Source organism: Vanessa tameamea, chromosome 8 (genome assembly GCF_037043105.1).
Source record: "Vanessa tameamea isolate UH-Manoa-2023 chromosome 8, ilVanTame1 primary haplotype, whole genome shotgun sequence".
NCBI classification, from domain to species: Eukaryota; Metazoa; Arthropoda; class Insecta; order Lepidoptera; family Nymphalidae; genus Vanessa; species Vanessa tameamea.
In genome coordinates this window covers 10,934,025-10,947,278 of record NC_087316.1, presented here as the reverse complement: position 1 = coordinate 10,947,278, position 13,254 = coordinate 10,934,025, and the positions used below count along the sequence as shown (strand labels likewise).

Here is a 13,254-nt window from a genome sequence, read left to right as displayed (position 1 = left end):
CTTAACTTACTTACTTAATACAAATTTAAAATAAAATTTAGATACAAAAACAGTTCAGTAGATAAGTTACAATTAAGATATTTGTAATTTGGCCTAGTTCTTGCTCGAAGTGACTTCCCCTATTGCGAACGCAAAGTCGCATTCTTTTTCTAAGTTGTGACCTAACTACCGAACTAGTCAAATTATTCCGCATTGTATTTGAAGCGTCTGTATATGTATCTGTATAAGTCTGCTGACAAGAGGCAATCTAGATCATACATACATACATAGATACATATTATATCATACTTACAAAAGTATGAAATAAATTCTCTTAAATATACAAATTAATTAATTTCAAAGTATTTAATGTATATTTTGAAAATATATAATGTATATAATAAATAATATTTTTTCAGACCAGTACATGCTATAAGTTTTGCAGCAGCATCAAGTATTACCGGCCTCAGTGTATTATACTTTGGTGTTAATCCTTTAACAGCAGCACTAGGTGCTGGAAATCTTATTCTATATTCCTTTATATACACACCATTGAAGAGAATATCAATAACTAACACATGGCTTGGCTCTGTTGGTAAATATTTCTTGCAGTGTGTTTATTTATTTATAAGTGTAACAAAATTATGTATCACAGTTTGTTATTGGCTTGTTTCCAATTTTTTTCAAGAAACAAAGAAATAATTGTATTTATTTTATTATGTAGTAACTCATCTACAATTAATATAATTATGTTAAATTGCATTAGTTTTATGACACTACTAGAAAATTAGAAATAATGTACATGTCTACCTAGTTAGTTGTCTACCTGTTAGTTCACCTAGAAGTGAAAGTATTCAATATATGATATATTGATATTTGATTAGTTTAATATTTATTAAAGATGATGTAATTCCACAGTTGGTGCCATCCCACCCTTAATGGGATGGGCCGGTTGTGCTGGCGGACTTGGCGCGGACGCGCTGGTGCTAAGCGCGGTGCTGTACTCGTGGCAGTTTCCACACTTCAACGCGCTCTCCTGGAATCTAAGGCCCGACTACTCGCGTGCCGGTTACAGGATGATGGCTGTCACTGACCCAGGTGAGATTTTCGATATATTTTATGGATTTATTGAAATCATCGCTTGTTCCAAGTGTTTGAAAAAAAATTAGTATCTTTACTGCCAGGCAATGATATTTTCAGCTATAAGCTTTTAATGTGTATGATCCCAACTCTGTTTAATATCTAAGATTATACTTGTTTTGATTTTTACATTTTAAATTTCAGCTCTATGCAGAAGAGTGGCTTTACGACATACAGGCTTCATAACCGCTACATGCGTCGGTTCTTCTTATCTAGGAGTCACCAATATGTGGTTTGCGCTTGAGTCCTTACCACTTAATATATATTTTATGTACTTAGGTAAAGTATTGATTTATAAGAATAAGCAGTGTACTTTTTATAAATAATATAATGCCAAACAATAATAATTTAATATCTTAAATATTACTTACTTACTATTTCTATTACAGCATGGCAATTCTATAAAAAATCTGACAGCGGCAGTTCACGGAAACTCTTTAGATTCTCTCTGATTCACTTGCCAGCACTAATGTTACTAATGCTAGTCAATAAAAAATATTGGAGTTCGAGTAAGACAGAAGAACATAATGATACTTTAAAGATTCAAGATGTAAACAAACATCCTGAGTTCGCAAAAGGAATCACAGTATTACCAAGGAGACCTGTTGTCGCGGCGCAGGATTCAAATTTAGAAAAAACCACTAACGCTTAGTTAATTACTACGAAAAAGTAGTATTTTTTTTGTAAATATTGTACAATTACTATTGTGATTTTATTTATAGAATTGAATGTAAGATAATAAATCGCCGGTTACCGAGATAGTTACATGTTTAAGTTATATTTTGATTGCAAATCAATTAGACGCTTAATAGAAAAAATCATGTAAATGAAATAGACAAATAATAAATCCTTATATTTATTTTGTTTTTGTTGGTATCATTTAAATTAAAAATCACTGTTGGAAATAGAGGTATTCTACATACATTCAAATAACATTCAGACTTGATTTAACATGAGACAAAGACGGAAAGTGGGTGTGAACAGATAATAATTAACAAATAAAATGAAATGTAACACTAACATAAGCCCACTGTCGTCAGCTGCAACATCTTCGGATATCATCACAAACTGAGTCCTTCTTCAATGTTTTATTTCCTGGAAAAATAATTTATTATAATATTTAAAATTATTTACTAATACTGATATATTTCGCTACACATAATGTAGAAAGAGGAACAACTAGATAAAATAAAGACTTCATTTACTTCGATTTCTTAGGATTGCGGTCGTGATCCCTGCTGTCGTCACGTGATCGCTTCTGAGACTTGTGGTCGCTGGAGCTGTGCTTCTTATGGTCGCCGTTTGACTTGCTGTGCGACTTATCCCGGTCGCGACCGTGGTGTGACTTATCACGATCATGATGTGACGACTTGTGTTTGTCGCGGTTCTTTGATGGACTGCAATAAAAAAAAGAATTGTTAGTCATAAGTTTTTTTTTGTCCTTATACAAATAACAAATATAAATAAGGAGCAAGTGGAAAAATATAAACAAATTTATTATTTACAAAATAAATTCCCCCAACCCAAGAATGATCGATCGTAAGTTTCGGGTTAATATCAAACTCATGAAATTTTTACAATTATTTTCTTAACCGCCTATAACGAGATGAAATATAAAATAACGTAAATTTCATTTTAGCACTAGAATCTTTGTTATACTGAGCCGAAATCAACAACCGACATTTATTAATATATTATAAACCTGTTTTTTTTTATTTTGCTTCAATATTGAAGATTATTTGTTTTACTACATTAATTTTAACGAAAATTATTGACCTTGAAGCCAAGTCACCTATGAAGACTCACCTGCTATTGCTGTGTTTGGAGGGACTTTTATGGCTTGAACTCTTGTGATTCGAACTTGAGCTCTTATGATTTGAGCTGGAACTCTTATGATGTGAACTTGAACTTTTGTGGTTTGAGCTCTTATCATGTTTACTCTTCTTGCCCTCTTCTTCGTAGGGTCGTCGATCACGCCCGCCCTTACGCTTGCGGTCGAAGTCTTCTCGGTCGAAAGTGCGTTCCTTTTTATCTTCTTCAGCAGCTTCTCGTTCCAAATCTGACCAATCTTTACCAGATTCCTCATCCTCTTCTGTAAGTGGGATAAAAAAATTGCCTATCATTAAAATTTTATTTCATGGCAAAGATTATCTTAAAAGTTTTGTATAGTGTCTTTGTTTACTTGGTAATCAGTGCTTCGATAAGCTCACAAGTCCCAATATGGTGATCGTGGTAGTAGAAATATTTACTTGTCGTTCTTTGTTATTTCGATATGTAACATTTTACTTTCCCTGTCCTTTTTTTTCATAAACCTTTACTTACCTCCTTCACTGTCGCCCGAACCGTCTGACACATCGGATGCTTCAGAGTCGTATTCAGAATCGTCTTCTGATTCTTCCTCCGTTTCAGCGTCGGTGGGCTCGTACGCATCATCTTCTTCTTCTGAGTCTTCCTCCTAAAATAAAAGTAATTATAGCAACATGGAAACATATAAAAACGCAATATCTAATACACATGTAATATAAAATATATATATATATATATATTTATAATATGAATAGGTGGTAGATCAAACCTGTTGCTCATTCTCGGCATCCGATTCAGGGTCTAAGAAGGACCAGCCTCCGTTATCAAAGAAACCCTCAATATCATCTGTTATGGTCTTCATGACTTTCGTCCAGTTCAAAGACTGAATACCTTCCGAGTAACGGATATCACAGGAGCTGAAAATAAAAAAAAAAATTTAGTTACTTGGGAAACACTGTTTTAAATATTACAGAGTCAGTAATAAAAAAAATAAACACTTACTTAAGCCATTCCTTCACATGGTCGAGCATGTTCATGGGAACAGCGTTTACCATGGCCACCTTCTTGGCGTAATCTTTGAAAACAAACACCATATCGAAGTTCTTGAGATGGAACTGAACACGCTCAAAGTGTACGAGCTCGACATCCTCCAGCGCGATGACGAATGGCGGCCACTCTGTGAGGTTGACGAGCGCGCCTGACGTGGGCTGCAGCAGCACTGTACTGCGGAACGGTGCACCGGGGAAGCCCAGCTCCCTGCAGTTAAAAACAAGCATGAGTTATTAGTGAAAATTCTTAAATGGTCCATATTTTTAAAAATAAAAGTTGTTTATTTGTCTTTACTTCCCTTGTGTTTAGAATAGGTTATAGATAATATCTAAGTTGCCTCTTTAAATTTTTTTGTAAACTATCTGCTACGACTCTTTCACCACACATTAAACATTGATGTTATTATGCCTTTCACGCGTGGACTCGCAATTTTACCGACATTAATTTATATAATAATTATCTTTTTCATACAGTTTGCAATGTTGTTCGTGGTTTTAGTAGACATTAAGGTCCTATAGCCATAAGTTACATTACCACAAACTTTTCTCAAGAAAGAATATCTCAGCTGTTTAAAAGTATAGCCAATAAGAAGAACCGCTCGTCACCTGAATGGCGTGTCGAACTCGACCTCCTGCTTGGTCATGTTCTCGACGCGCTCGCAGAAGCTCTTGAAGGCGACCTTGAGTTTGTGCCGCAGCTCCCGCTCGCTCTGCTCCGCCGCGAGGTCGTCCCGGTCGTGCATGTGCTGGTGCTTTCCGAGGTCCGTCGTAATCTCTCCCACCTCCGTGTAGAACTGAACGTCCACATGTTTCTTCTTGCCTGCAACAGACCGTGTCGTGAGGACTTGGTTGTTTGTTTGCTATAGATCAAATGTATCCCATATTCCATCTATCATGTATCGATTTTACAGAATCAAAATGGACCAATAAAAAATAGGCAGAGTAAATAAAAGAGATCAGAGAAAATATATTTTTTTATGAACCATTTTTTAAACTTTCTTAATCATTTTTTGAAATCTTATATAAGTAAATAAAAAACAATACTCACCAAACATTATAGCATGTTTTAAATGGAAATGTAATAAAATTATCATCTCTCCATCACATGGTTGAAAGAATGCATTCTTTATGTTATTGTACAAAATGTCAACTTTGTCTCCCCTAACTGATGTAAATCTAAAACCGTTTGAATGTGCTTCTAGAGACCCACTCATACGCTTTGTTACTATATTGGGTCTAATGTATAAGTCTTTCAGTTTTGGATTTCCTTTACTCTGAGAAAGAACTAAGGTATCCTGTTTAACAAGATCCTCCTTTTCCCTCTCCTCTGCTTCTCGAGTTTTAAACTTTTTCTGTACTTCCTTAATAAGTCTGAATCCAGTGTTTAAATTTGATGATGGTGGTGATATTTCACCTGGTTCTTTCGTGTTTGTACTTCTATATGTACTGAAAAAGATAAAATACAAATATGACCAAAATGTTTTATATTATTGCAGCTTACATTTTTAAATATTCTTTTCGTAAACTTACACTTCTTTAACAAAGGTGGCATCGGGTTGTGCGTAATTACCGCCCTCGTTTCTGCCCATGGTGGCTCCGGGATGGAAGAAGTTTATCCTAAGATATGTGTAATCTCCCTCCACCGACTGTGATATATTCTTAATTGTAGATATATGGAATGGTACTGGGACGCCGAATATAGGCAGAATTACGGTTTCGTATTTACGATCTGAAATATTAAATATTTATTATCTAAGTTTCGCCCTCATTTAAGTCGATATATTAATAAAATTAAAAACAGATATTGTTTATTTTACACAAATATGAAATATATTATATATATAATTTGTTGATTACCTATTTTCAATTACATTATCATTACTATCATTATCACAACAATGCTGTTTTAACTTTTTGTATCAGGAATAACTAAAAGCTCTATTGAATTGAGGAGTGAATATTTCCCAAATAAAAAAATAAAAATTATGGTTATTAATAAATATGGTTAAAAATAAAAATTATATTTACTTACCGACGTATAATTTCAGCTCTTTAACTTCATTTTCTCTCGGCATTTGACTGACGGTTTTGTACGAAACTGTGCTTTTCCTTATCTTTTCACTGTCTTTTCCGCTTGATTGTTTCGCTAACCTTTCTTTCGCCTTTTCATTGAGAGCAATTGCAAGTTCTCTCTGATGTTCTTTACGTTTTTCTTCTGAAGAATGTTCAGTTCGAAGCTTTGATTCCATAACAGCGGTTCTTTTGCCTCGGCCTAAAAATGTTGGCTAAATAATGAAACAATCCCAACACGTTTTATTTATATAAATTCTATTTTTATTTTCAATGTGGATATTTTATTTTTAATGTCTGACATGTTGATATTACTGATTAAAATTACTCTAATTTTTCCATTAAAAGCTCTTATTTTTATAAATCTTCCAAATATTGATGTTACATAATTTTCACATGCCCACATAAAATAAAAAAATATTAGGAAACACATATTAAAGTAAAAAGTTGAGGAACTTTAATATAATTTGAAATAAATATACATACTAAACTTATTACATATTTTACATATGGATTATAAAAAAATAACTAAAGGTAAAAAATATTTTTTTTTGATTGAAATGGCTCTAAACCTTACTTGACTATAAAGAAAAAAGTTTAGTCATCTTCTATGGTTTAAAATAATTGCGATACAACTTTAAATGTTAATATAAAAAATGCATGCATATAGGTTATAAAATCAAAAACTCACCTCCATTTTCTATCCATCCACGATTGCATGGAAGGAAATAAAAAATATATGAAAAAATCATGTCACAATAAAAAAAATAATATGTACAAAGAATAAATAACATACAACAATGACATATAGCCCTTTATAAATAAATTGTACAATGTTGAAATATAATTTAGAATTTGTATTTACATATTTTTGTCAAAAAGATTTGGCAACATTGGATAAACTAGTTGTCTATACCATTCTATATATGTATGGCATTTTTATTTAATTATTTTTTACAAACAGAAGTTTTGGGAACATTAAATATTATTCTGTGTCATAAAAATTTTGTTGATATTATTGATAATCATTTACTTAGTATACAAAGTCTGAAATTAATTACAAGATAGAAAACATTAATTTGCTTGCTATTATATTGTATACTATAAATTAGTATGTTTAATAAATTGCAGTAAAAAGAATTGATTAAATGTTGCAAAACATATAAGTTTCCATTAAAAATATGTTAATATATTTACAATTTGATACAGGAAAGGTTAATTGAAAATTTTATTTATTATATTTTAATTTATTTGATAAGGAAAAAAGTCCCATTCAAATTTTACACATGACGAAATATTAATAGTTAGATCAAAAAAGTAATAGATCAGTGTGTTTACTTTGATAATAAATAAAATATTCAAACAACCTATATATTGCTGAATTATATCAGCAATTTCTTCCAACCTTCTCATACTTACCCAGGATTTCTGTTTTGTTTTCTTTTTCTTCTTCCTCTTCTTCATCATCATCTTTAAGAAAAATACCAATGTTTTTGATCTTCTTCTTAGATAGTGTAAGAAGTGAAGCTGGCTGTTCTTCATGTACAAGTACCGTGTCCCCAACAAACAATGCATATGTCTAAAAGTATGTTAATAATGCATCAGAACATAAATTTATACCTTTAGCATCACACTTAACTTTCATTATCATATACTTAGAGAAAATAAGATAACATACTAGTTTTACATGAAGTTTTTTAAATTAAATTGTAAATAATTTAGTACCTTTCCTTCTTTTTCTGTTGCAGCACTGTTACTTAAATTGGCTAAACCAATATTAATGTTGAACACCATGCCTTTCCTTGCTACGATTGATGTTTTAGGACCAATCACAATTGAACTCTCACGAAACTCTATACCCATAGCAAAACTGTAATGGGAAAAAACAATTATACATAACAGATTGTGACTAAAGCATACATTGACAATGACACTGAACTACAATAATTAATTATAGAGTAAACTTACCCAAATGTTTTTGTAAGATTATCAACAAGTTCTGGTTTCTCTTTCTTAGCTAATGCCAAGCCAGCCTCATAAACTGAAGACAGCTTGGCACCAGCCACAAGATGTTTCATCACCTCCTCCTCTATGTTTAAGAGAAAATTGTAATTGCTTTGTACATGATCCGTTGGGTTGACTAACAAAGTACGTACAATATTAGAACAATACGACTTATATCTTGCACCCAACGAACAAACAATGGCACCAAAATGAAGATGATTTTTATCCGACACAGCACTGAATTTGAGACTGTAGTTCCCTCCTGATTGTATTATAGGTGGATAGCACATATCAACTTGACTTGTATCCACACCCGTAACATATTTCTTATCTGAAATGGCAGCTTCAACACCTTCAGCTAATTTTGAATGTTTTACTTTCTGTAAATAAACAGGTAATAAAACATTTATTTTAATAATATTAAGGGACAGCTTCACTAAGTACATATTTAAATATTCCATTTAATAAGAATTCTGTTAAGAAATATACAGATACTATTGTAAATATAATGAATAGACATAATAAATAGAATAGAAAATATGATTATTCTTTAATTATACTAGTACAATAAGTGATAATATTTGAAGTGAATACAATCAATATATTATAGATAAAAATAATATGAAATGTCTATTTATTTTTGAAAATTTTAATAATCATAATCGTACCTTATCTGAATCAATTATTTCCATAATTTGATCCTTTAAATACTTTGTGAATACATCAACTGTGACTAAGCAGGCCTTCTTTATTGTAATAACTTCAGAATCCTCCTTAGGTGCCATTAATAGTGCTACTGAAGAGCTTATGTCGATACTTTCAAATTTCTCTGCTTTCATAGCGGTCTTCCAGCTCTCACAAAATTCACCAGGATAACTGTCTTTAGCAAATACTCCGAGTGTTTTCCCTGATTTTGATTTTTTAATCTCTTGTACAAGTTTATTGAAATTTTCTTTGTCATGGTCATTCTAAAATCAATGTTAGATATTGACATTGTAGTTATTTTTAATAATATATACATTTGAAGAAAGGTTTGGAGCTTACTACACCACACCGCTCCAATGCTAGTTGATAGATTTTGTTTAAACTCAGAATCATTGGTTAAGAATCATATCTAATAGCCACCACGGCTCTCTTCAAAAAGGCCTTTCCTTTTTGACCCAGCAGCGGCTACTGACACACAGACTTGTTATTTACATTATATTTTTTAATTAATATAAAAGGTAATGAAAACAACTTACTCTGTCTCTTATAAGAAGTTTAACAGGAGGTAGATCTGTTTCTTCTTTGCCATTTTCAATTTGTCTTAAAAATTCTATTTTCTTTTTACTTGCCAGAAAACACATGCTCTGTTCTGTAAGGACTGTGATCGTATCTGGTAACTCATATCCAAATAGCCAAGTCTGAAGAATAAAATAAAAAAAACTAAATTATTGGCAAAGTATGAATCACAAACTATTATAAATATACTGTAATGATAATTATTTAAATTAGGTAAAATTTACATGAATAATATTACGAAATATTATAATAATATGTTTCTGCGCACATCGTAAGTACTAACAAATGCAAACCTGTAATGCGGTGGATTTGCTGTAAAGTGTATCTTCGTCAACTCCGACGCAAGACACTAAGCAATCAACCTTAGCGAGCACATCATCGCTTTTAGAATCCGCAGCAGCAGTCTGTAAGAGTCAACATGTGGAAGAAATGAAAAGAAACAATTGTAAAGATATACCTATCATGCTTATTTTGACCAACCTTCCACGCCGCGTACAATCTTTTCATACGCCTGTAAAATGTTTCCTTATCAAGAGATATATTAGACATCGTGAAAATTGTTTTGTACCCTAACTACTAGTAAGATTCTTTGTAACAACGCCTCAGAAATGAAATAAATAGGACCGTTTTCTCGACATTACAATATTACAAATTTTGACAGCAAACAAGAATGGCGGGCGTTTACGCTTTATTTCTTTCTTTTTTTTGTCTATAGAAATGTTTGGATTCTAGTCAATAAGCTTTTATAACCATCTTGTTGTTTAAAGTTATTTTGTCAACTTTATTGATGTAATATAGTTATATTTTTGAAACAGTGAAATTGTATCTGATTCAACAAATCTTAGAATATCTATTATGTAGATGCTTTCCTCTGAAATGTGGGGACCTTATGATTTTTATTAAAATAAAAAACAGAATTACTAGAACATAAAAACTTTTTTTTATTTATATTATTAAAAAAAGTTAGGCATATTAGAAATTATACCTGGCAGATGATAAATGGTCACAACCGTCTATAGACATTAAACTTAATAAAAAATAATCTTTTTTATAGGAAAATATTATATATTTCTTATTATATATTGAAATAAGGATTACATAAATTGCAAAAATGCCATTCCTGTAGCTGTAGTTTTTATGCATCTTTTGTTTATATAAAAAAAAACTATAGGCATAGTTTATAATATGCATTTAACTTCCTCATGAATAATTAATTATTATCATCTCTTTAATAATCCAAAATAAATCGTTACATGATATTATATGAAGTTGAGAAATTAGTATAAAAATATAATGACATTTTTTTTTAATATCGTCCGACGAAAAATAGGGTATAAAATGATCAATTAATCATAACATAGTTCACACAAAAAATTAAACATCACAAATATTAAAAAAAAAAATTAAACTTCAGGTCTCAGGAGTAGAATATCTGTGGACCATAGGCACGTTTCATTGCTGTGTATTTCTAATCTCTATATTTGTGTACAAAACAAAAATAAACCAAAGAAAATTACTTACTATTTACTTGACCCAATTGTAATATTTGTTTTAACTTCAAAAACATGAATAAACTTCAAGAACATGTTTATTTAACTGAGACTATATTAAGAATTTTAAAGCAAAACCGCATTATAACAATATTAGATTTCTTGCAAGAAGATGCAGAAAAGTTATCAACTTTAACGAAACTAAATTTGTCACAGATTTTAGAAATAAGACAAGCTATATTTAATAAACATTCCGCAAACTTGATCATTGGATCAACATTATTTGTAAATAATATAACTACTAAAAAGTTTATACTCACAGGTATTAATAGGTAAAAAAGAATACACAAAACCAAAACATGTAATATCTCGAAACATTAATTGCAGATTAAAGTATGTTTTAGTTTGGATACCACATTGGTCAGTGGTATACCAGTTGGGCTTATAACTGAAATATGTGGGCTTGCAGGCTCTGGGAAATCACAACTTTGTATGCAATTAGCAATTAACTTTGTCAAAGAGTCGAATAATATAGTCCTTTATATCGACACTAAAGGTGATTTTTCTGCAGTTAGAATACAAAAGATTTTAGAAGCTCATGGCTTATCACACAAGGTACCCACTAAAACTTTATATTTCTCTTCGATGCTCAATTAAAAAAAAGAACAAATCTTTATAATAATACAAAAATGTTTTAAAATGTAGCTGAACTCAATTTTTAGGACATGGCAGTTATTTTGTTAAAAATAAGAGTTGTTTATATATGGAATATAGAGGAGTTGATAAGACTCTTAGAAAATATCAAAAAAGGTGTTCTTAAAATTGAAAATTTATCAATGATAATCATTGATTCATTACCATGTCTTATGTTTCAACATTTCGGAGATAATAATAATATGGGTAAGAACACATGCATTTTCATGATTATAATGTGATATTTTATGACACTAGTTTTCAGGGTTATTTATTTATAGGTAGAGGGTTGTGTAAAAAGTAATTACAAAAAGAAAGAATCATTAAATGTAAGGAAAGTTCGAATTTTGTCTCAAATTTAACCTGTTTCATTAATATTATTCATATATGCGTATAACATGTATTAATATATTTATTGAAATTTGTTCTAGGATTAACATTTTTAAATAGAGTTATTAATTATAGCAGATACCTTAGTAAAGAATTTCAAATAGGTTTCATATTTGTTAATATTCAAACACGATGGATTGACCAAGATATTACTGATCCTGAAGGTAAGGACATTTAATAAGTTTTTTTATTCATATTAAAATAAATGTTGATATAATTTACTTATTCACAGATACTGAATCTGCATGTAGTATAAAAGACTTAACATATAATGAAAAAAGAACCCGCTGCCTTGGGAAGTATTGGAAAACTATCCCAGCTTTAGTAATAGAGTTAGAAAAATTGAAACTTGAAACTAATAGTTGTGTGACAATTAAAGTTTTAGTTACACATCATATTAACCCTTCTGCCATCAAAAGTTGTTTTATAAATGTGAGTGCCCAAGGAGTCATTTAATTTTGTGTTTTGAATTCTACATTTTTAAATAATCTCAGCACTGCATTTTTTACATTAACCAATTGTAAAATATGCAATAAATATAGATTTTTTTGATCTTTACATTTGTAAAATTATTAAGCTATGATTTAGAAATGAAAAAAAAACAATTAGAATAAAAGAAAATGATAATTTCGTTGTATAAATTACTTATTCATAATTTATAAATAATCTCAAACAAGCAAGTATATTTTCTATATCAGTAGTCTGTATTTTAGTTTGTTTTTCTAATAGATGTTGTCAAATCTTTTTTAGAACTTATTTACCCACGTATTATAAAAGGAACTTCAAAGGAGGATGTCTATTCAACCTGTTTGTATGTTCGCAATTTCTCAAAACTACTGATTCGATTTGGATAGGGTTTTCGGTGTCTTGACAACTACACACATTAGATTTTATATAAATATTAATTTTACAGCTATAAAAATATATAATAGTACAAAATCTGATAAAATCGATAAAAAAAATAATCATTCAATATCCATTTTTACATAATTATTAATTTTATCTTTAAGTGTAAGTAAAGAAGGATTGAAATTTGAATATTGATTTTTTTTTTTAATTTTGTTTTGGCTTTTATTTGTGCCAAGAGGGTACAGATTATTTCGCCAATGTCACGTGCGATGGAGAAGAGACGATGGAGATTGATCGGTGCGGTCGAGATTACAGGCTTAATTTAATTTGTAGGCATAATATGAATATTGATTAATTGATTGTTTGACTGTATTAGTTGTCAATGAAAGCATAGATAATGATTTTTCTACATATGACAGTATCGCAACGATTTGGGTCGTACTGGCGAGTTTTTCTATTCGATTTGCTTATTCGGCTATGTTATTTCTGGTATTCGATTATAT

General features: G+C 30.5%; 3 protein-coding genes across 6 annotated transcripts in view; 2 read left to right on the top strand and 1 right to left on the bottom strand.

Moving 5' to 3' along the window:
* The window catches only part of LOC113404820 (protoheme IX farnesyltransferase, mitochondrial), a 93,330-nt gene extending 91,345 nt beyond the window's left edge, over nt 1-1,985 (top strand). For all 3 annotated transcript variants that reach the window (XM_064215563.1, XM_026645896.2, XM_026645897.2), the window contains exons 5-8: nt 399-574; nt 898-1,077; nt 1,264-1,398; nt 1,509-1,985. In XM_064215563.1, coding sequence (XP_064071633.1) covers nt 399-574; nt 898-1,077; nt 1,264-1,398; nt 1,509-1,771 — 754 coding nt within the window. In that variant the 3' untranslated portion in view covers nt 1,772-1,985. The remainder of the gene's footprint in view (nt 1-398; nt 575-897; nt 1,078-1,263; nt 1,399-1,508) is intronic.
* Nucleotides 1,960-10,024, bottom strand: LOC113404817 (FACT complex subunit spt16). Of its 2 annotated transcripts, XM_026645885.2 has the most exons (18): nt 9,810-10,024; nt 9,623-9,733; nt 9,290-9,451; nt 8,717-9,016; nt 8,013-8,428; nt 7,770-7,914; nt 7,464-7,623; nt 6,736-6,744; nt 6,007-6,246; nt 5,505-5,703; nt 5,023-5,420; nt 4,581-4,794; nt 3,928-4,182; nt 3,695-3,842; nt 3,442-3,574; nt 2,926-3,211; nt 2,325-2,516; nt 1,960-2,214 (listed from the first exon to the last, which is right to left on the bottom strand). In XM_026645885.2, exons 1-18 carry the CDS (start codon nt 9,876-9,878, stop codon nt 2,208-2,210), a joined length of 3,444 nt encoding a protein of 1,147 aa, XP_026501670.2. In that variant the 5' UTR covers nt 9,879-10,024; the 3' UTR covers nt 1,960-2,207. The 2 variants fall into 2 exon arrangements, with proteins under 2 accessions (XP_026501670.2, XP_064071632.1); XM_064215562.1 differs by lacking the exon at nt 6,736-6,744.
* Nucleotides 10,025-10,796: 772 nt separating this feature from the next.
* LOC113404821 (DNA repair protein RAD51 homolog 4) lies at nt 10,797-12,418 on the top strand. The gene is made up of 5 exons (XM_026645898.2): nt 10,797-11,151; nt 11,224-11,434; nt 11,542-11,719; nt 11,944-12,066; nt 12,135-12,418. Exons 1-5 carry the CDS (start codon nt 10,895-10,897, stop codon nt 12,356-12,358), a joined length of 993 nt encoding a protein of 330 aa, XP_026501683.2. The 5' UTR covers nt 10,797-10,894; the 3' UTR covers nt 12,359-12,418.
* Nucleotides 12,419-13,254: the final 836 nt, after the last annotated feature.

Excerpts from the sequence above, each read along its gene's own strand:
- LOC113404821 (XM_026645898.2), top strand. The coding sequence starts at position 10,895 with ATGAATAAACTTCAAGAACATGTTTATTTAACTGAGACTATATTAAGA. Across the intron at positions 11,152-11,223 it reads ATACTCACAGGTATTAATAG|TTTGGATACCACATTGGTCA; the intron begins GTAAAAAAGAAT and ends AGTATGTTTTAG. Across the intron at positions 11,720-11,943 it reads CGGAGATAATAATAATATGG|GATTAACATTTTTAAATAGA; the intron begins GTAAGAACACAT and ends AATTTGTTCTAG.
- LOC113404817 (XM_026645885.2), bottom strand. The coding sequence starts at position 9,878 with ATGTCTAATATATCTCTTGATAAGGAAACATTTTACAGGCGTATGAAA. Across the intron at positions 7,624-7,769 it reads CAACAGAAAAAGAAGGAAAG|ACATATGCATTGTTTGTTGG; the intron begins GTACTAAATTAT and ends ACATACTTTTAG. Across the intron at positions 3,575-3,694 it reads ATGCCGAGAATGAGCAACAG|GAGGAAGACTCAGAAGAAGA; the intron begins GTTTGATCTACC and ends CTTTTATTTTAG.